Below are 22,388 nucleotides of genomic sequence, written 5' to 3'. Positions count from 1 at the left end.
TAAAAGATGCAGTCATCATTGTAACAAAACAAATAGTTAATACAATCTTTATGCGAAGTCATGGGCCTCAACAGTTAATATAACTTACACTGTGCAAGCATAAATTACTGTTGGTGCTTCACATCTGCTAAGGTTCAGGGCACAACCCCCCCTCAAAAAAAGTGGGGAAAATGCAAACTTTTAATACCGTTGACTGTGCAATACAATGGTAGCTGCATTGCAATTACCTTGTTCACAATCTGCATAAACATTAGTTTAAACCAAGACCCAACACTTTGGAGCATGGTTTATCTGGGGAAGCTCTTCATGCATAGAGGGAGGGGGCACCATTCTGGGCTGGCCACAGTGGCAAAGGGATTGTTCCCCACATAGCTGAGAACTAGGCCACAATGCCTATTTTTTCAATCCCATTTAATTATTGGAGGCAAATTTACAAATAATCAAATCTGTGAAAGTTGAACCCATGAAAGTTGAGCTTTCACTGTACTTTAATGCAATATCAAACAGCACTAGTTGGTGTGCCATTATCCCAGAGACACAAGGTGGATAGAGACCTGTTCTCCCCTCCAGAGGAGGGCAGAACACCCTCCAACGGAGTGAAGCTCAGGGACCAAGGTTCAATTTAGATGCCAGGAAGTATTTCCAGACAGTTAGGACCCTGAGGGTATGGAATGGGCTTCCATGGGAGGTGGTTGAGGCCCCATCAGTAAGGGTGTTCAAGGATAGGCTGGACATGCACATGGTGGGCATGTCGTGAGTGGAGCTGGCTAGAGCTGGGGGTCAGACTAGATGGCCGGGAGGCCCCTTCTGACTCACTCTGTTTCTATGTAACATAAGTTACATTATTAGTTGCACCCCCACTAAATATAGTATGTTAAACATTTACTTTTTATGCATTATCTTGGATTCAAACCCAGACGTTCCATTAATGCTTATTTTTTCAAGCCCCAACACATTCACATTCTCGCAATTTCAGTAAGCAATGTAATGCCTGATTGCACAGAAAATGCAAAATGTTAATTTTCATGACAAAGGAACTTGGCATGCAAAAATGCATTTTCCAGTGCTTATCTTTCTAAAAAGACATGACATTCTCCTTTGCTTCATGATATTGCTATTCTTCTAACTTTCATGTGTGTGGTTCTTAAAAACATAAGATTACTTTCAGTATACAGAAATAATCACTAGTTATTTTACCCTTGAACTTTGAAAAAAATGGCATTTTTCTTCTTCTATGCCAAACCTTAAGTAAAGTCATAGTCACAGAAGTTATTGAATATGCAAAAGCAGTACAACAACTAGTAAAAATTTCCCACATATTCTGCTGAAATACTTCTAACTCTAATTTTCCCTAAAGAGCATAAGAATTCTGTTTGGGGAAAAAGCAAATGTTTATGGCAATTCTTACAACCTGAGGTATGTTGAAAAAACATTTCTGTAAATCTCCAACAGCCTACAAGCAGAAGGGCTATCCACAAATATATTCACCATTCAACCAAGGGCAATTGCCTCTGCTACTCTGGAGAGTAGTACACAGGCCCCCTCCCCAGAGCCCTCATTTGCTGTGCAACTAAGAAGGGTGAAGAAACAGCAGGAGTCTCTTCCAAATAGTAAGAGAAACTCCTACTGGTTCTTCCCTTCTCCATATGACACTGTAAATGAACTCAGAGCTGGTCTTCTTAACTCCTTGCAGCTGCCAGAGGACTAAATAAGAGTAGCCAAAATTCAGGTGAAAAGTAACATCTAGAACCTCTCACCCTTCCTTTGTATTTACAAAGTAATACATCCAAGCCCAGAACATTAGAATCTCCTTGTTATAAGCAATTCAACACTCAATCAATATCACCTAAGAACTCAGAAGTTATCACAATTCATCTAGTACAGCTTTGTTTTCCATTTATTCCAACCAGACACTATGAAGAAATAAATGAGACTGTGACAGTAAAGTCCACTTACTGTTGTCAGTCTGAGGGAACTATTAGAGTACAGATATTTTGCTCACACCTTCCATCCACTATGTATTTTTCTAATCATTTCATAACCATGGACCCGTCTCAAATTCACCATGCTACCATCTGGTCCTGTTGCTATGGATAGTTTTCAGCCCCTGAAGCTTGAAAATGTTGACATGCTGGTTGTAGGAATGAGGCTAATTACTTTTTAGATCCTTGCTACTGACATCTGCAAGTGCTGGACTCACAACAAGGATATCAGAATTAGGCAAACCTCATTAAGGAACAGAGTAGTTCCTGAGATTCTGAAGGAGGCAGTAGTAAAACCACTGCTGAAGAATCTATGTCTAGATCCCTCAGCTAGGAAGCATTAACCATTTTCAAATCTAACATTTCCTATCAAGATGTAACAACAGATGATGTCACATCAGTCCCAAACAATTTTGGATGACACTGTTTATGCCATTCCAGTCTGGCTTTCAGCCTGCATTTGGGACTGAAACTTTGTTGACTGCCTTCATGGATGACTTATGACAGGAATGGATGCACTAAAAATCATTGTACTAGTTCTGCTGGATCTGTCATCATCTTTTGATGCCACTGGCCATGGCATCCTTCTGGATCATATCATCTGTATAGGACAAGGTTTGCAAAAATGCTGCCACAGCAACTCAGGAACTTGGCTCCTTTCATTCCACCCTGTGACCAGTGATATTTGGGTGCCCCCAAGGCTCCATTCTGCCACTACACAAAACTGCTGAAAGAAGCCATTCAGAGGTTGGTTAGGTACAGCTCTCTCTCTTTTCCATCATCTACTCCTATTGACAGTCGCCTGGGGGGATGTATGAGACCTAACGCTAAAGCTTAATCAGAATAAATCAGAAGTACTGAGGATTGGGCAATTAGCTATTCGAGATTTAGCTTGAATTCTGAATAGAGTCATACACCACTTGAACTGACCAGATACAGAGTCTAGGAATGTTCTGAGACACAGTGCTGTTTATGGAGGTACAAGTGGCATCAGATGCTAGCAACACTCTAACCAGCTTAGATTTGTTTTGTAGCCCTGGCTCGAGAAAACTGACATAGCCACAATGAAACATACCTTGCGCATCCAAGTTAAATTACTATAATGCACATGAGGTGCCCTTGAAGGCTGTTCAAAGATGGCAACTAGTAATGAAGCAAGTAGTAAACTTGTTGGACAGAATTTGGACCATATTATGACTACTATATACAATTTACACTGACTGTAACATCTCCAACCGGACAGACCTCAACATAACCCCCATGTTTCAAAACAAGGTAAACTGAAGCAGGATGCAACTGGGTAACCAGCCTGTCTACCAGGAAAATAGTAACTTTGTCTAAGAACTATGGGATGGGGAGAAAGCTTGAGCGGTTTATCCTTTAATTCACCAAGAACATGATACCAAGTCCTTCTTCAGGTAGTTTAAGCTAAAGGGAGTCCTTCCCATAAATCAATCATGGGACTCCAATACCTAAACATCTGACATCTTGGACAAGGATGAGCCCAAATTAAAGTTAACAAATCCAAGTGCAACTGAATGCACAGGAAAAGCATGGCAAAATAATGTAGTAGTACCTTTTGAAACGGGTTTCTGCCCTCCAGAAATTTTGAACCTCAGCTTCCATGAAAAATTATCAGGAATTCTGGAAGCTGTGGTCCAAAACACCTGCGTTTTCACCGCATTGGAGAACACTGATATACTAAACAGAAAAAGTATTTCAACATGGATGCAAAATGTCTTCACACAAGAAGGGATTCTAATATCATAATCCATTCCTGTAAGCAAGCTGGTGAAATGTTTGAGAGGATTATAAAAACGTATAAACATCTGTCATATTATGAATGGGTCACTCTAATTGTAAAAGCGCAGATTAACAGTATTCTGCAGGGGCCAATTTCTGCTCAAGATTTCAGTTAATGAAGCAGATAAATTAACAGAGCATACACTTATCACTTTGCAGGTGACCCTATCCTAATAGAGTACAAGTTATGCTGCACAACTATTTTATAACAGAAGGACTGGATCAGAAATGATAGAATTCAGAATAAAATCAAGTGTTTACTCACACAAGAAACAAAAACACAAATAGTCAATGAATTCAGAAATGGTAAAAAAGAATAACATGGAAATAACAGTGAATCCTAAACTAAGATTAATTGAAACATGCTTTTAAAAAAGATTTTCACAAAATGCCAAAAGACTATCACCATCCAAGAATATATGACAGCCACATTTGCATAGTAAGAACATATGTCAAATGCATCTTATCTGTTCAGTTGTCAATCTCTGTGCTATTACACCACATATCCATGTAAAATATACATCATTCACATAAGCTATCCATACTTCTAGAGGCTAGCAATTTTTTGCAGCTTAGAAAGAAAAAAAATCAAGCAAGTAACCTGTTCATTTGCTTGTGATTAGGTCTAAATGGAGCTACTTCTTACTCACCACAGATAACCAGGTGAACAGTTCTTCAAGAACAGTTTAGGCAACCTTAATATTAACAATTACTTCACTGCTACTACACAGGAATAATTTTTTAAAACTAGCAAGAACAAGTGGTTACTGTATTATAATATCTGATGGCTTAAAAGAAAATCTAAAGCAAGTTATTGCTTTTTTTCTTTAGGGTCAGCACTTTTTCGAACAACACAGCAAGTATTCAGTGCACTAACAACTTTTTTTTTTGCTATATGTAATATTGTTCTGGGGCACAGTATCAGCCACAACTGACTACAAGTTCAAATAAACTGAGAAACATTGGAAGTGTGTGGATATTTTGAGGTAACACTGTAAAAATGTTTCACTAAAAATGTAACATGCTACTGTAAAAGATTACCTAGTGCCAGACATAAAAATTTGGCAGAACGTTTCCTAGAGAATGACACAGGACCTGGTATCCTACAGTGATTTGCATAACGAAAAAATGCTTAATCAAAAATGTGTTGTAAAAACTACTCCTTCCATAGCTAAATATGGGTTTTTAAAGCAAGCACACGTGCAAGGAGTCATTTACCTGAACTTTTTAATAATCTAGCATATCAATCTGCATAACCAGCCCAAAATCATCCTACTTAAGTGGAGATGACTGTTGATGATATAAGCAACTCCCCAATACCCCTTGCAAACCAAACAGCCTTTATGCCAGTTCAGAGTATGGGAGAGTGTAGGCTGTCAATAAGCCACGGGTTGTTCTTACATGCAAAACTCTACACTAGAGTTTAACTTGGGTTAGTCACAGACAACCCATGAAAAGAACCCATGTTTTGCTGTTGAATTACAAACTCTAGGTTCTTTGTGATTAACAACCCAGAATTAAACCATCAAGCTGGGTCTTCACAAGAAAGGGGGGCTAGGATAAACAACTTGGGTTACTATCAAGTTCAGTGCCTTCTATATAAGATTATGATCTCACAAGACATTCCCCCATAAATTCAGTTTTTTCATCAAGTTATTTCATCTTTCATCAAGCCTACCACATATATTAAAAGCAGCAAAAAAGTGATGCATTATAAAAACAAGTCTAATAAACTTGTTAATCAGAAACTACCAATTCTAAACTTGCAACAGTAATTTTATGTAGCAATAAAAGTTACATTCACTTTCTAAAATTGGTGATAAGGAGAGCATAACTTTGAAGTCACTGAACCTTTAGCTGCAAAAGAGTGAGTGACACAGGTTTCTTCATACTTAAGGATATTCTGTGTGTATGGAATCAAAACAAAAAATAATATTAATGGGAAAAGCAGTATTGGCCCTTACATTTACATTCATAACACAAGAGTTAAACTATCAGGGTTGCTTACACATGCAGATGAGCATTCTGAAGCTCTACACTGCACAAACAAGAACCATATGAACTGCACAACTAAACTAGGGACATTTCAGAAGAGGTACAAGGTAAAAATACTCTACAGATTCCCATATACCCAAAACACAGAATCTGTTCTTTTAGAACCTACATACACAGAAAAAATACTGCTTGCAATATCAGCAATATCTTTCTAGTTTGTTGTATGGACACTTAACAAAATGCAAAGGGTAGCCATGTTAGTCTGCTGTAGCAAGAACAGCTAAAAGTGCCCCCATAAAGATTAACCCATTCACTGCATAACAAACCTTACTGGGTCAGATCCAACTTTGATAAAAAATGGATTACTCTGATTTGGCAACAGGTGTCTTGATTACATCACAATCAAGACTACTGGAATGCTACAAAATGACTACCCTTAGTGTCCAGAGGATTCAAATGGGTATTGCCCCAAAGATCACCCATTGTTTACTGGGTTCAGTTTAAGGTGCTTGTTTTAACATTTAAAGCCTTTAATATTTATTTATTTAGAATATTGTTATCACATCCTATACAATCCAATTGTCCCAGGATAGCTTACAATATAAATAACAATAAATACATAACAAGCATAATAGCTTAGGACCCAGCTATCTAAAGAACTGCCTCTGAATCTCTCTGATTGTTATGATCTGTAGAAGTGTTTAAGGATGCTGTTTAAGCATGTTGTTTAAGGATGCTGTTCCTTGCTGAGGTCTGCTTTTCTCTTGCATCATTTTCAATTATGTAGTGGAAGCCCTCCAACTTATGAAAGGACCACATTTCCCTTACTTTTGGCAAAGGTGTCAAGACATCTTTTTAACTTCACCTTTTATTTGTTTTATTGCTATGCAATGTTTGTTTCCATTGTTTTAACTTGATGTATGCAACCTTTGTAGTTTTACAAAAAGGAACTATAAAATACGTAAGAATTATTCTATGCATGCCTACTCAGACATAGACTATGTTCACTGAGGGAGCTTATTCTCAGCCTTAGCTCTTTTTACTTGAAACACTGCAATCAAATACTTCCACAGAAGCCAATCAATTCCCCAAAATTACACAGGCTGCCAACAACTTTTCAACACTTTGTCACAAACATTGCAAACAAAATCTGACATTGCAGGTAATTTCAAATATGGCCGTTTCTGAGGTGCTATGGTATGGAAGGTGAACTTCTTCCCTTTGATGGGGTACTGATTTTTTTAAAAAGAGAAACAGAAAGGAGGAGGATATAAAGGACGAAGAAATGGTGTATTACATTTACCATTTAAGTTGCATAATGGCAGGTCAAGGGTCTTAAAAATAGTAATATTATTGCTGTACTCAAGAAAATCTTGTCCACCATCTACTAGCTTACTGAACAACATTCAATTTAATATTCAGGTCACAAGCCACAACTTCCTTATTTTATTAAGAGAGGTTCTGCATGAAACCCATGTAAACCAGAAACACACTTTTACATTATGGAAGCAGCTACTTCATTTGCAGGACAACCCAAATCAATAACCATTTTATTTAAAAAGGTTATACTATGTCCTAACAAAGGGCATTGACACTAAAGTTCCAAACCAAGAGCTAATGCTCCTAAAGGCCCCAGCAAGCATTTTTAGCTGCAACTCTTGAGGTCTAGATTTAAATGTGTCTCCCTGAACAAGTGCCTCCCGGAAGCAGTCTGTAATACTTGCACTGCCTTGTCAGCAAATTCGTGGATTCTGCAGCAGGAAATACGTGTGTGTGTGTGTGTGTGTTCAAAGCACACCCACTCATGTTTACGAATCCCAGGCTCCTTCCTCAAGAGCACTTAAAACCCCCGTGTTCTTGCCTAGGCCAAGGAGACTCGCTGCCTCCTGCTACAGAGGCTAACCAATCCGAAATGGGGGGGGGGGGGTTGATTTCTGCGTAGATGGAAACCAGGGCGACTGCCGAGTAGGCCCCACCACCACCAACTACGTGTGACGCACTTCTGTAACCTGACTCCCACCCATCCCCGCGGCGCTCACAAAAAGCTCTCCTTCCCACAAGAGAGGAACATCGGTAACAGAGGCTCTGGCTCTGCAGGTCACCTCCGAAGAAACCGCCAGCGCCTTGAAGGGGAGCAGAAGGGAGCGGGCATCTCTAGAGGAAACGGGGCCGAGTCAAGCCTCGGACAGAATGAAACAAACACGGGGTGTGGCAACCCAAGGCTTCCTCCTCTCCCTCCACCGCAGGAAGAAACTACCGAATAAGGGCTGCAGGCGCAAAGGGAGAAACCTTGAGGACAGCTGGGACGCTCGCAATTACCTAGAGCTGCTGCTAAGTCAATCAATATCATGCCCTGCCCCCGTTCGTATCGGCACTAGATACAAGGAAACATTGTACTGGGATAGTAACAAGTTAACAGAAAAGGGCAAACCCCGCGGGCAGTAGCGTCAAGGCGGGTTCAAAAATTGGGTGCAGCAAGTCCTCCCACCGATGAAGAAGTAAACCTAGACCCGAGGAAAACAAAGTCTCGCCTCCCACTTGGAGGCATTTATATCCCCCTATTTTCCGTCCCTTCCCCATAGACACACACTCCCGAGTCACTAAAATGCCCAATCCCTCCCGCCTGGGAAAGCGGGAACACTTCCTACCTGAATCAAGGCCCAGTTGGTATGGGGGGGGGGGGGGGGGGGGGGGGGGGGGGGAGAGAGACAAGTATCTAAAACAAAAGTGGCGCCAAAAAAATCTCCAAACCATTAAACAGTCTCCTTCCGCCCTCTTCCCCTCCCACCCGGCTGCAACCCAGCGGGGCACCCAGCAGCACGCAGACATCAAACAGGCACCGGGACGTGGATTTGGGTGTACCGCCCCAATTTAAACTGGCCACCATAAACAGAAAGGCGGGGAAGGCAAGACAAGGCTAGGCACGTTCGCCGGCAGCAAGCCCACTGCATTCAGCGCCACTTATTTCCGAGTAAACCTGCTTGGGAGATCGGCTTGCGGGTGCATCACAGTCAGAAGCGTCAGGAGCGAGACGGGCAAGAAAGAGTTCTCCGAGCCACTACCAACTTTCCCAAACAGCCCGTGTTTATTATTGTTGGGGAGAAAGCGCCGGAGAAGTTCCTGCCGCGGATGGGGAACAGCGACCGTTCCTCCCCTCCCAAAAGGCCTGGCCCCTCACCAGTCCTCAGGGCAATAAAAAACAAGTTGCGGGCCTGCTCAGTCCCACCAGGGACACGTCGGCCCGCAACAGAGCTACCAGCGATCCTACTGAGACTCGCGTGTGCGCGCAGCCTCGCCGAAAAGTCCTGGTCTCTCGCTGGGTTGCTGGCTTCCCCTTGCAGGCCTCCTCGAGGGCAGCGCAATTGCAAACACCCTTCCCAACGCGGGGCTGTCAAAGGGCATGCGGCGTGTAAACGATCCCGGGCTTTTCCCCTACACAAAACGGGGTCTGGCTCGCCTCCCCGGCTTACTCGAGGAACAGGCCCAGGAAACTAAAGGGAAGGAGTGGAAGTGGAAAGGAACCGGGGGGGGGGGGAGCAGGGAAGAAGAAAAAAAGGAGAGTGGGAAGGCGGGGCACCATTGCTAAAGGCTCCCCAGCACCCTCTCACCTCTAATCTGCCCCCCCCCCCCCCCACTATACCCCTTCTTCCCCCCCCCCCCCGGTAACACAGTTTCTGGAGTCCTCCATCTTGCAAGCACCCCCCGTCTCCCTCTCGCACACGAGTCTGGCACCCCACATCCCCTTCCTTCCTTCCTCCCCCTCCTCCACTGGAGTGTGTGTGGTGGGAGGGAGAGAAACCCCTGACGCCGGTCTCCATTTTATCTGCGCCCAGCGGCGGGACCGAGGCCTTCCCCTCCCTCTCCCTCTCCCTCTCCGCGGAGGCCTCGGGCGGGCGGCGGGGGGCGCGGAGAGCGGAGCGAGGGGGCCGCGGGGCGCTGGAGGTCGCGGGGAGCAGGGGCGTCGCTCCGGGCGCCCGCGGCCTAGTCCTTCCTCCTCCCTCCCGTCCCCGGCCGCCTTCCCCCGCCACCCTTTCCCGAGGGAGGGCCGCGGGAAGAGGCAGGCGGGCAGGCGGGCTCCCCCCCCTCCGCTCGCTCGCTCGGCCCCGCGTCCTCCATCTTGCCTGCGCCGCGAGTTCCCCCCAGGCTCGCGCGGCCGAGGCCTGGCCTGCATTTATGTAACACACACCGAGGCCCGCTCTTTCCAAGCGCGCCGTTCTTCTTCCGGGCGGCCACTCCGGCGCTCGCCCCTGCCCCTCGCCAGCTCGCATAAATATATATTTATTTTTTTAAAGGACGCGCGCGCGCGCGCGCGCGCTCCCCGCCGCCCGATTATTCTTCAACTTCCTCCCCAGCGAGCGCGATCCGGGGTTCAAACTTCCAGAAGCTTCTGCGCCACGATCCAACTTACCGTGCCCGGCTGGAGAGGCCTGGGTGGGCGCTGGCGGCTCCTCGCGGCTCCCGCGCGCCTTTTCCCTCCTCTTTTTCGGAAAGGGGCTTCTTTCTCGCGCCTCCCGAGCGCCCCTGGCTCGCGCTGCCGCTGCTCTCACTTCCAAGGCCAACAACTCGGCCCGGGTCGGCCCCCGACTTCGAGGGCCCCCTCCCTCGGCGGGAAAACGAGACGAGCCCGGGGAAGGCCCGGGGAGGGCGAGGGGGCAAGGAAGGGGGGCTCTCGAGCGCGCGGATCGAGGGCGGCGGCGCGGGGGGGGGAGGGAGCCAAACGGGCGGATTATTTAATTTGGCGGCGGCGGCGGCGGCGCTGGGGATTGTTTGGGGTGTTCGCAGCTCGGTGGCTGGCGAGCGAATGGAGGGCGCAGGCGCCACCTGGCGGCCACTGAGTACGCGCCGATCCGCCGGGCCTAGAGCGGCACCTGCCGGGCGGACTCAGCTGCGCAGGGAAGCGGGAGACGGCCTTATACGCAGAACGGTGCCATTCTCCATCCGGGCAGAGGAGAAACGGGGTAAACAAGGTGCTGCGCCTGCGCGGCGGAGGCGGGCCTGCCCGCTCTCTCGCTCCTCTTGCCTCATCGCCGCGCCCTGCTCCCTCCGACGTCATCCCGCGGCGGAACCTCCCCCGGCTGTTCCTTCGCGCGCGCGGGGCGAGCTCGAGTCGGCACGTAGCGCCCAAGGGAGGCGGAGCTCGGAGCGGGCGACCAAGCGGCCCCAGCAAGTGGCCCGCGGCGCAGCCGGAAGGGGCTCGGCTCGGCGCGGCTGGAGGGACGCGCCCTGCCATTCCCCAGGGATCCCGGGGGGCGATCCCGAATTGGACGCAGCGTCGCCACTGCGGAGCAGTGCCCTGTTCACCTCTCCTCTAGGGTCTACTCTAGGTAGGAATGGGATGGCGGCGACTTGCGCAGAATTCGGCAGGACCTGCTTCTGGGTGCACGTGGCCGGAGTCAGCTTGCATGGGCTTCCTCGGCACTAGCCCCACGGAACGGCTGCAGGTCGGCTTCTGAATAAACGGGGCCGGATGAGTCCGCGTGGTGTTCGGGAGGCCGTGCCTGCTGACTTGGGAGTGAATCCCCTGAAGCTGGGATTTTAAAAGTGCTAATAGTCCCAGACGGGTAATCGTGTTAGCCTGTTGCAGCAAGAATAACGGAGATTTCGGCCATCTGAAAACTCCAATCAGTGCATTCCGGAATCAGCTTTCCTGGTCATTGGCCACTTATTGGTTCTGACTAAATAAGCCTGCGATTAGGCTACACAGAAAGCATGCTTTCTTGGAAGTAAGCCCCGCTTAAACTTTCCAGGATCTGCTTCGTAGTAAATATGGGCAAGGCGGGCTACTGTAAGGTTCAAATAAGGCTTCTTTAACCCAATGCCTACTTATTTGGGACTAAATATATTGAACCCTGCAGGACTAGCTTTTGAGTAAAGGGGTGAGATGAGGTTACACAGCTGCTGCTTGCCTAGGCATGTGTGTTCAAAAAGGTTCCACTGGTTTCAGAGGAACTCCTTATCTTTGCATGACCATGCCTAAGATTGAAAATATCTGGAAAAATGCAAACACGCAAGGGATTGCATATTGGTTGGTAGTGTGTGCTAATTCATTTAAAAGATGTAAAGCTCATCAAGTTATAATAGAACATATTTCTCAATGGTTTTCAAAGGAACAATGCAGTGCTAATGATTTGAGTGGTGAAGGGGGCAGGGGATCTCTAGCACTAAAAATTACACAACATTGCTTCTTAATCAGAACTTGAACTGGTAACTTTTGCCACAAGCTTTCCGTGTTCTGGTTCACAAGTTGCGCTAGGAACTCCTGCATTCTTCAACCCGGGAGTTAAAAGGACAAGCAAAGTGTGTGAACTGCATGCACATTGTTTCTGATTTAATGAAGGTGGGGGAGTTGTTTTAATTCTGTGATGTGCTAACATGGAAAGTCTTAATTGTTTGTGGACTGAATCCAACAGTTGTCCATTATTTGTTTGATTAACTCTGGGTGATTTAACCCTTAACCAAAGCAGATTTTCCAGATCCACATGTCATGAAACACTGGAAAGGACAATGATACTTGCAAACTCAGCTCACTCCATTTCCTGGCTCTATTTTTTTCCCATTGGACTGCTTCTCAATGCCACCAGGAAGTAACCCAAGACCACAACTGTATCTGGTTTGTAGATTTTGATGTATACAACAATGGATGAAGTAGGCATTTAACACTCCAGCTGCCCAGCCATTCTTCTTGTAGTAGAAGGGTTAGAGTCAGGGTGTTACTACACGTGCTGTTACTGTAAGTGCAGTCGTATTGGCACAACCCTGCCATGCCAATGACAATTAGACACCACCCTGTCAATACAAAGCTGCACACAAGTATGTCAATTCCACCTAGAAGCCATCCCACTCTGTAATTATATGAATCATAGGTGGTTAAAGGCTACTCAGTTTTGTGTTTTAGCAGGTAAAACTAGATCATTTGATTATTGGTTGCACTTGTCCTTGGAATAATGAGGTCTGGCCAACATCCTGAGCAGAATTATTTCCCACCTGCAACGTAAAACCATTTATGATAATAGAGCCTAGCTGAATGTTCTGTGGCAATATTCTGTGATATAGACATGTGTTGATAAATATCTGGAATTGCTGTCATTGCCAAAGTTTAACTAAATAAATTGCTGTTGTTTAAAGCAGTAAGTAAAGCTAGTTGCATATTAAATTCAGTTTTGTTTTGTTTTTTTGGTATGGGATTTTGATATAATCCTTTTCCAGAGTTTGGGTTTGTTTATGGGGGAGGGGGGTTCTTCCCAAAGTCCTGAAAACTGAACACATATCAAGGGGTTTCATATTTTGATGTTTAATATGAAGTAAACCGAACTAAGAACCAGGTATCTCAAGGCTGCCATCTTACATGCATGTTCTTGGATGTAAGCTCCACTGAATGAAACAGGATTTAATACAGAACCAGTATATGCACATGACACTCTTGAGCATCTTTGAAGGCCCCACCAGAGACCAGCCCTGAACCTGACTCCACCTAACCACTAATGCCGGGATAATGTGTTACCAGAAAAGAGGCTGGGAAAGGGCTATGGATCTTCAGAAGCTAAGGATGTAATCCTATGCATATCTAGACAGCAAAACAGCCTTTTACTCCCAACATGCCCTCTGGCTTACTGGGTGCTATAGGCCTTTTTTGTCTAAACATGCTTAGGATTGTACTTTATATGGGCAGATGCAAATTTAGAAATAATTGAAATTACCTCACATCCCACGATAGAATAGATGATCTGTACTGTTCAGGTGCTACCAGCTGATGGGCAAACTGAAGGGCCCTGCTAGACCATGAAGTAAAGCATTCCTTCAGGCTGAAAACTGCGAAGTAGGCTGCCATAGCCTTAGGGGTCTGGCATTTCCAATTTAATTCATCAGAACAGTCCAGAGTGACACGAATTCAGGGGGATTGTGAAAAATTGCACTGTATTGTCTACCCCCACCACATTCATATATAGGGACCCCCCTTCCCATCTTCTGGAGCGTTTCCTCCATCCCGCCACTTCGGGCTTCTGAGGGGGAGAGGAGCCACCCTACATGGACCCCAGACACCCACTCCACCCTTCCCGACCATGTATACCCTTTTATTCTATAACCAAATTTCATTATATTTCTCAGTTATCAATACTTACTTTAAAAAAGATTCAATAACTACAACACTACAGAGTACAATATATTTTCGATATCTATTCCATAAAGATTTTCTTGTCTCTTTTTACTTCCTTCTATCTCTCGTCGTCTTTCTGTTTCTACGGAGAGCCTGAACATTCTGTTGCCTTATCCAACTTCTTCTCCACTGACCAGTCTTTTTTCTTCTTCTCTATCTCCCTTCTTGAGAATGTAGGCATATCCATTAATTTCTGCATTTGCACTATATATTCATCATCATCAATAATCCGAAGCTCCTTTAGTAACTCCAGTACTTCCTCCTTTGTATCAACTCTGTAGTATCTTCAAACCTCAAATAAAATCGGAAACCCCCAGCTGTATTTAATGGATTTTTTCTTTAATATTTGACAAACTTGGAACATATCTCTCCTCCATTTTCATTACATAAATCAGGAAAAACTTGAATCTGGTATCGTTTGAACATAATTGATGTCCTATCACGTAACTTCTGCATCAGGTTTTTTTTTTTTTTTTTTGCATATGACCAAAATTGAACCACTGTGTGTTTCAGCGTTTTTCTTCCAGGTTTTCTTCAGCCAAATCTACGTATTGCAACAATATCATCTCTTGTAAAAGGAACATCTGGAAGAATAGATTTAGCCCAGTCCAAGGTCTATTTTGATATTTAATTTCTTCATATCATTCTTCATATCCTCTATCATATCTTTAAAATCTGCCTTCATTTCTCTGAGTTCCTGTAAAAGTATATCATGCTTGTCTGGTTCTGAAACGGATGTGAAAAAAAAAAACATCACTAGGAAAAATCTATGCGCAGCCTTGTTGTAGATGACAAGAACCTTTTTTAACAATCTGGCCAAAGCTCAACTTGAGGATTGGGGAAAAGATTTCACTTTTTCTAGGCTCAGAAGGTGTAAGGTCTCATGCTGGGAATCTGCCTCTTCTAAAACTGAAAGGGGGTAAAAGTGCAAATATCAGTTCTGGCTGGTACTGGGACAATACAAAATGAGAGGATCCATAAACTAAATAAATGCACGTACACACACACAAAGGGGGAGGGGGAACAAAAATAAATAATTGTTTTATGCAGCAACCTTGAGAAGTAACTTATTAAATCTCACTATTTGGCCAGGGCGACTTACTTTATATTGTTATTTTTGCATTTTAACTTAATGTTTGTATTTTTTAATTTAATGTTATAATTATTTTTTAACTTAACGTTGTAAGCCGCCCCGAGGCTTTGGCGAATGGGGCGGCATAAAAATGTTTTAATAAATAAATAAATATCCATTCTACCAATTTTAGACTGCAAAAAACGATTGTGAAAGCTAAAAAATGACTTATTACACCAACTGCCGTGCGTGTTCCATTTTGCTAACACAGTGGATACGACACAGCAGCCAAACAATCTCCAAAAGCTGTGATCAAACAAAAACATACAAATTGCCATAAAATACATTGTATCACTGTACATTTCTGAACTCAGTCTATTTGTCCTCATTTTATCTAACAGTTAATAAAGTCTGCCCTGATGCATACAATTTTGGGGGCTCAAGAGATTGTTATGTTGAAAGGTAGTGTGGACTATTTACTTAAGTATAAAAATAAGCTTGTTGGGTGCAGCAAGTAACTGGCTCTCTCTTGTGAGACCCATCAGCTGTTCTCCCTTGAGTTCTTTTAAGATTTAATTATTCAGAAATCTGTTGTGTAATATGATCAAGCTTTTAATTTGCCAAAATGAAATGCCTGCACAGTTGCAGAAAGGGCAAATACCATCCACTGCCAACCAAGACGGTAGCACACACTTTTACTCCAGCCTGAGCAATTTGTGGATCACACACCAATGCAAGATTTGAAAACTTCCGGAGAAGACGAATCCTTGCGATCCTCCAGTGTTTTTTAACCGACAATGTAAGAATGCCCACCAAGGATCTCTTAAAGTGTATCTAATCTCTGCTAAGCTGAAGGACAAAAGCAGACATTACTTCTGGACATTACTAGTATCTATGCAGTTGTTTTTTTAATACTCTAGAGTAGGCAAAGGGTCACAACCAGGACCTTTGGATGGATATGAGGGATGCTTTTAAGATCTGGACTGAGCAGTTATTGCTACTTGAGAGTAAAAAGAGAAGAGTGGACTTGTGTTAGATACTTGCCCTGGACTTGTGGAAATTACCTGTTCAACAAGCCATTTGTGCATTTAGAAAAGTGTTGGAGGCAGATGCCATCCAGATGAGCAGAGTGCAATAGCGTTGGTGCCCTGAGCTTCAAACTGAGAAAGATTTGTGACACCAAAGCGAGGGAAGGGGGCTACAGCAAGATGGCCTCCGACCCCACAACTCAGGGCTGGAACAGAGCCCCCCTCTCGGGTGTGCTCTGGTCTTTTCCGTGCAGCTGGCGGAATGGGAGTCTCCTTTTCCAGTACCCCCATTTTATAGGGTGGGGCGGGGAAGGAGAAGGCTGGAGGTACAGATCTTGACCAGCAGCATCCGTATCATTTCATCTGACCGCAGGAATGGAAGAAGCGAGGGGGGCGCAAGGGGCACACCGAGACCTCTGCCCCGCAGCGCGCCCCACTAGAAGGTTATGTGGGGCGTCCCCCCTCCCGCAACCAGATGAAGGGCTCGGAGGCGCGGGCTCGACCCCTAAATCCGCTCCCCCCCAAAAAGCACGCCAGCTGCGGCCCCAGCCCCGCTCCCCGGCGCAGAGCGGGAGCGGGGCGAGCGCGGCCCTACCTGCGTGGCCGCTCGCCCGCCGCCTCGGCTCCGCCGCCCTCGCTGCCTCCCGCGGCCGGTGCTCCAGGCGCTCTCGCCGGCGCACCAGCTGCTGCACGGGGCAGGCGAGGCAGGCGAGAAAATGGCCGCGGCCGGCCCGGGAGGAGGCGCCGCCTAGCGCCCTGGAAGCCGCCGCCGCCCCGTTCCGCCGAGGGCGCTCTTCGGCGCGGGAGCCAAGCCCCGCCAAGCCCGTGCGCCCCGGGAGCCTGTTTGGCCAGGGGGGAGGCGCTGCCGGCGTCGCCCAGGCTGCCCTGCGGCTCTCGGCGGGATAAGGAACGCCGGAGCTGCAGGGCCTTTTCCGGACACGCTCGGGAGGGTGTCCCGAGTCATGTTAAGGCGCAGTCCTCCCCTCTCCAGACAGAAAATGGGCCACAATTCCTGACATTCCCCAGCCGGCCATTATTAACAACGAAATACAGGCGCAGTTTCTAGCATCGTAGAAGAACCGAGTGAGAAGCGACCAAGGCCATTCGCCTGTTCGGTGCATCCCTCTCTCAGGTGGCTGTCCAGGTGCACCTTGGCTGCCTCTCGTGTGGAGAGCCCACCACCTCACTGAGCAATGGGCTCCGTTGTCCCGCTGCTTTAACGGCCAGGAGGTCCTTCCTCATGCTGATGCGGCTTCCTCTAACTTGAGTCCAACAGTCTGTGCTCTATGCGCTGGTTCACGTCCTCCATGTGCATATGTTCAGTCCATCATCTAAGGGCTAGCTCTTGATGGACAGCCATTCTTACTTTGTTTTAAACTGGAGTGGGCCAATCTAGCCTTCAAAGAACTGTTCTGCGTGCATGAGGGCATCCAGCCACCCTAGCTAGAATCCCTCACAACAAGACTACATTTCAGGTGTTTTGGGAACTTCAAAGGGGCAGCTAGACCCTTTGATGGCTGACCAACAGGAAGCAGAGTCACCGGAGTCACCCAGAAAAAAAGAAAAGGCTGCATCTCCCAGCATATCCTAACCCTTGTTTTTCATTATATTGTATTTTACTCTCTTAAATATCTGTCTTGTACTTTGTATTTTAACAGTTGTATGGGATGGGGGATAAACTGTTCATAATCACTCAGAGAACAGAATTTTTGTTATTGGGTAGATTAGAAATGAATTAAATATGTCCATTCCTGCTTTACTCCCCATCCACTGCCTTCATTTCATCAATAGAGATGTCTTTTAAAGCAGGCAGGAACAATTTTTATTGGTTGCTAGTTGCAACTCCAGGAGTGAATGCTCTGTCCTTCCCAGCCCTGCTCAGCTCCTGTAAACTCAAGGATGTGGATTCCATTATGGAATCATCCATCTCAGTTTTCTCTTCTCCCAGGTTTGTTAATCCTGTACCTACTTTCCCCAAAGTAAGACTCACAGAACTTAATGCTTACTTTTTAGTAGGTGTGTCTATTGTATTAATGTACCTGCCTTTCCATTAAAAGGATGTCATTTAGGATGAATAACAAAATCCAAATTAAAAATAAAATCTCAATTAAAATATAACCAACAATAAAAGCATGACAAAACATGTCATCCTTTTATGTACTGTTCAGAGGTCTATGACAAGATCAGATCCTGGCAGCCCACCCTGACTCCATGCTACACATCACACAGGCATTTATATGAAAGAAATAAGACCCGATGTATTCAAGTTGAGCATATTCACAGGAGAATGCTAGACCGCTTCATAAATTAAGTACTATTATAAAACTCACTTGGTGTCCCAACTGGGGAGGGGCCTGTTGCACTCTGGTGCAGAGGAAAAAGTTCTTTGTACTCTTGGTGCTACAGTGTTTGTTTCAGTTGCTGAGAACTGAGAATGCCCAGAATGTCATGTTCAGCTGAGTCCTGCTATGCTCCATTACATCTAATGGAGTTGAGAAGGATCTAAGGTCTCTTTGACAGAGCATACAGTACCAGGCCCTTTAACAGAATGAAGGGGCAATAAAGCCAGCTCCCGAAAAAACCTAACTTTGATCAGAAAATCAAAACAACTTGTCAGTGTCCGGGGCGAGGGAAGCTGACTAACGGTAACAGCACCGGGACCCAGGCAGACAGGGCGAGACAAGAGGAAGAGGAAATCCAATACATAGTGCAAGGTCAAGCCAGAAGTCAAGACACAAACCAAGTCCACAGAGGCAGGTAGCAGAGTCCTGAGTGAGCCAAATCTCAGAGAACCAAGGAAGGCAGACGAGTCAAGGAGGGAAGAGGCACAGGCAGAATGCAGGTTTCCAGGTCTAACAGACCAGGAAGGGCTTCTTCAACAGCAGGAGACCCTTCTTGCAAAGAAGAGCTGGTTCTTATATAGCTCCTCCCCAGGGATCCCCAGGTGGAACTCATGAGAGCCCTGGCAACTGCAGTGGGTGGAGGTCAGAATCTTGCAACCACCAGAGCTGCTCCGCCGGCCCTTGGCCAGCAGAGGGAGCCCTGGTGCCACCTCCGGTCTTGACACAACTACAGGCAGTTTGCCAACTTTCATTTTCCGGGCAAAGTGCTTCTGTATGTGATTGTTAATTAACTCCAAACACTCTTGGATGAAACTGATTTTTTAAATAGCATTTTAATGACTCCATCTTTAGGCATGGTTTTGCAATGGAAGCTCCCCTCAGTCACCGTTTTGCCAAGGGCAAAAGGTTCTTTTTGGATCCAGAAGTGATGTGCACACAGGTGGATTAAAGTCTAAAGATTTTATACTAAAACAGGCACTACAATGTAAACAGACATAAAAACATGGAAAAGGAAATACAATTCCAAGTAAGCTGGCGTTCCTCTATCAGCCATCAGGAGCCCCCCTTCGCGAACGACAAGGGAACAGCCTAATTCTTGGCCTGTGTGGGTCCCCTTCCTTGCTTGGCTAGATCTCACAATGAAACTTGCTTGAGTGGGACCGCGAGGCTTCTCTTTCTATCCTAAATCTAAGAGTGTCACTAGAGCCCTGGCAGCTGCAGTGGACGGAGGTCAGAATTCTGCAACCACCCGAGCTGTTCTGTGGGGCCTTGGCCAGCAGAGGGAGCCCTGGTGCTGCCTCAGAACCTCACCATATTGCTGTTGCCTTAAGAAAATGGCACTCTTCCCCCTTCCCTCTCACTCTTCTCCCCTCTAGCTGTAGGCCAGAGCAGACAGGCCATTCTGTCGAATGCTGTGTGGCTGCCAACCTCCCTTCCCTATCGAGGGATTCCAGAGCATTTCCTATCATGAGCCTTTCCATTATCTTTCCCACAATAGACATAAGGTTAACTGGCCTGTAATCCCCCATGTCCCCTCTGCTACCCTTTTTGAAAATTGGGACCACTGATGCCACCAGCCAGACCTCTGGAACCTCACCCGTTCTCCATGAGGCCTCAAAAACGGAGGCCAGTGGGCGTGAGAGTACCCCCACCAACTCCCTAAGTATCCTCGGGTGTAACCCATCAGGCCCGGTGCCTTTGTAAAGTCCAGTGCCCTCAACTTCTAGGGGAGTGACTTTAATCTGTGCCCCTGAGTCCCTGGCCTCGTCTGATCCTCCATGTGGATCTCCCCCATCCTGCTTTGGGGAGAACATAGAAGCAAAATAACCATTTAGCATCTGTGCCTGTTTCCTCACATCAGTCACTGAATCCCCTTCCCCTTTTTAATCGGTCCCACTGCCCGTCTCCCCTTCCTCTTGCTATTTATGGGTGAATAGAAGCCCTTTTTGTTGCTCCTGATATTCTTTGCCAGTCTCAGCTCATAACCATCCTTAGCCTTGCGAAGAATCCTTCTGCAATGAGCCTCCTCCTCCCGGTATTCCCTTTTGTCTACTTGACCCAGGATCCATTTCCTAGGGAGGTTCCTCTTACGCCTAATGCCTCTTACCACTTCTCTTCCTCATGGGGGCACTCCCCGCCTCCTGGGCCAGGGTCTCAAGTTGACTTGCACCCACCCACTGTCAGGTCCCTCCCCCTGTTGAAACCCTTGAGTTTCACCCAGACTGCCTCTACCAGATCCCCATTCTGTCTCACTGCATCCGACCTCTTCCCTGACATAAAAAACTATGCCCCACCCCTCACTCCCTTCCTGTCATACCCCTCTTTGTTTACATTCCAGTCCTGCCTTTCACCTTACCAAGTTTCTGTGATCCCCACCAGGTCATACCCTTCTATTGCCAGGGGAGCCTCAAGCTCTTCCTGCTTATTACCCAAGCTCCTAGCATTGATATACACGCATCTCAGCACCTTCTCACAAATCCCTTTCTTTGGGTCCCCCGGCCTCCTCCTTCCTCCATCTTCCCTAGTGCCCTCTTCATAGAAGTCCCACCACCTCCTGCCGTACATCTAGCACCCTGGATCTGAAAACCTGGCCTTCTCCCCTCACTTGTCCCATCTGAACAAGTTTTGGGGGGACTGTACCCACGCCGGTTCAGTTTTAAGTCTTCTGGATGCAGCTCGCTAGAGCATTTCTGAAGGACCTTTTCCCCATCCTCATGAGGTGCAACCCGTCCCTTGCCAGAAGTCCATTGGCAAGAAACCGGGTGCCGTGGTCGAGGAACCTGAAGTGTTCCTTCTGACACCACACCCTGAGCCAGTCATTCACCTCTGCGACCCTCCCTTCCCTGGCTGGCCCAAATCCCCGGACTGGCAAAATAGAGGAAAAGGCCACCTGGGCCTTTATTTATTTTATTTATTTAAAACATTTCTATGCCGCCCCCATCGCAACAAAGCCTCGGGGCGGCTCACAACAAAACAAAACAAAACAAAACAAAAAAACATTTAACACCCCCCCCCGGTGCATTTTTGGCTAATTTAAAATCCTAATAAATACAATAATTTAGCAATTAAAATAAGTTTTAAATAAAAAGGTCTTAGCCTGGCGCCGAAAAACAAATAACGATGGCGCCAGGCGGACCTCTCTGGGGAGCGCATTCCATAGATGGGGCGCCACCGCAGAGAAAGCCCTCCTCCGGGTTCTCACCCTCCTAATATCATTCACAGAGGGTTCCCGGAGAAGGGCATCCGTTGCTGATCTCAAGGGGTGGGAGGGCATATAGGGGCGCAAGCGTTCCTTTAGATATCCAGGTCCCAAGCCGTTAGGGCTTTATAGGTCATAACCAACACCTTGAATTGGGCCCGGACTTCAACTGGGCCCGGACTTCAGGTCTGCAGAATTTGCGTGACTTTGTCAAAGCCACCGCATTGCAGAATCAAGGATCAGATTCATAGAAATCCAAGCTCATTTGCATCTGTTGTGGGTTTCTCTAACACCTGTGGTTGAGGGACAAAAAATGTACAGAGCAAGCAAAGGAATCAGGAAGAGACACAGTTAAATTGATGCAGCTTGACATTCTCTGTTGGTGTGGGCAGGCGAAATTGGCCAGAACCTACCCTGGCTCGTTACTTATAGGCCAAGGCGAAGCCCCATTGACGGTAGGGCAGTTAATGCTCAGTCAACAGATAGTACTTTCAGTTTGCCGCATTACAGGCACCCCAGAGGAGGAAAGGACTTCGGCACCCGCGCCTCTCCCGGACTGCAAACTGCTACACTGGCACAGGGAATAAGGCATTAAGATCCTCCTAGTCATGGAGGCCCCTGATGTGTCTTGCAAGAATTAAAATCTTGCATTACGGCAATTGCAATAGGGAAGGGCATTTCATTAAAAAAAATGGCTCTGTGTCAGCCAGAAATTGCAACTATTTTCCAGTTACGGGATAGCTAGACTGTTCGTCCGACAGAAGTTATTCCCATTGTTGGATTATTGTCCATGTGCATGCTGGTTTTGAGAG

General features: G+C 46.3%; 2 protein-coding genes across 2 annotated transcripts in view; both read right to left on the bottom strand.

The window, feature by feature from the left end:
- STAG2 (stromal antigen 2) overlaps positions 1 to 10,563 on the bottom strand; it is a 73,061-nt gene extending 62,498 nt beyond the window's left edge. Inside the window, exon 1 of the mRNA XM_044427499.1 lies at positions 10,189 to 10,563. The gene's annotated coding sequence lies outside the window, so the exon portion shown is untranslated. The remainder of the gene's footprint in view (positions 1 to 10,188) is intronic.
- Positions 10,564 to 13,055: 2,492 nt separating this feature from the next.
- LOC123021908 lies at positions 13,056 to 20,942 on the bottom strand. The gene is made up of 3 exons (XM_044427160.1): positions 20,734 to 20,942; positions 16,631 to 16,962; positions 13,056 to 14,661 (listed from the first exon to the last, which is right to left on the bottom strand). Exons 1-3 carry the CDS (start codon positions 20,940 to 20,942, stop codon positions 14,534 to 14,536), a joined length of 669 nt encoding a protein of 222 aa, XP_044283095.1. The 3' UTR covers positions 13,056 to 14,533.
- Positions 20,943 to 22,388: the final 1,446 nt, after the last annotated feature.

This window comes from Varanus komodoensis, unplaced genomic scaffold (assembly GCF_004798865.1).
Source record: "Varanus komodoensis strain SLA01 unplaced genomic scaffold, ASM479886v1 scaffold18_3, whole genome shotgun sequence".
NCBI classification, from domain to species: Eukaryota; Metazoa; Chordata; class Lepidosauria; order Squamata; family Varanidae; genus Varanus; species Varanus komodoensis.
This window is presented reverse-complemented; position numbering and strand designations above follow the sequence as displayed.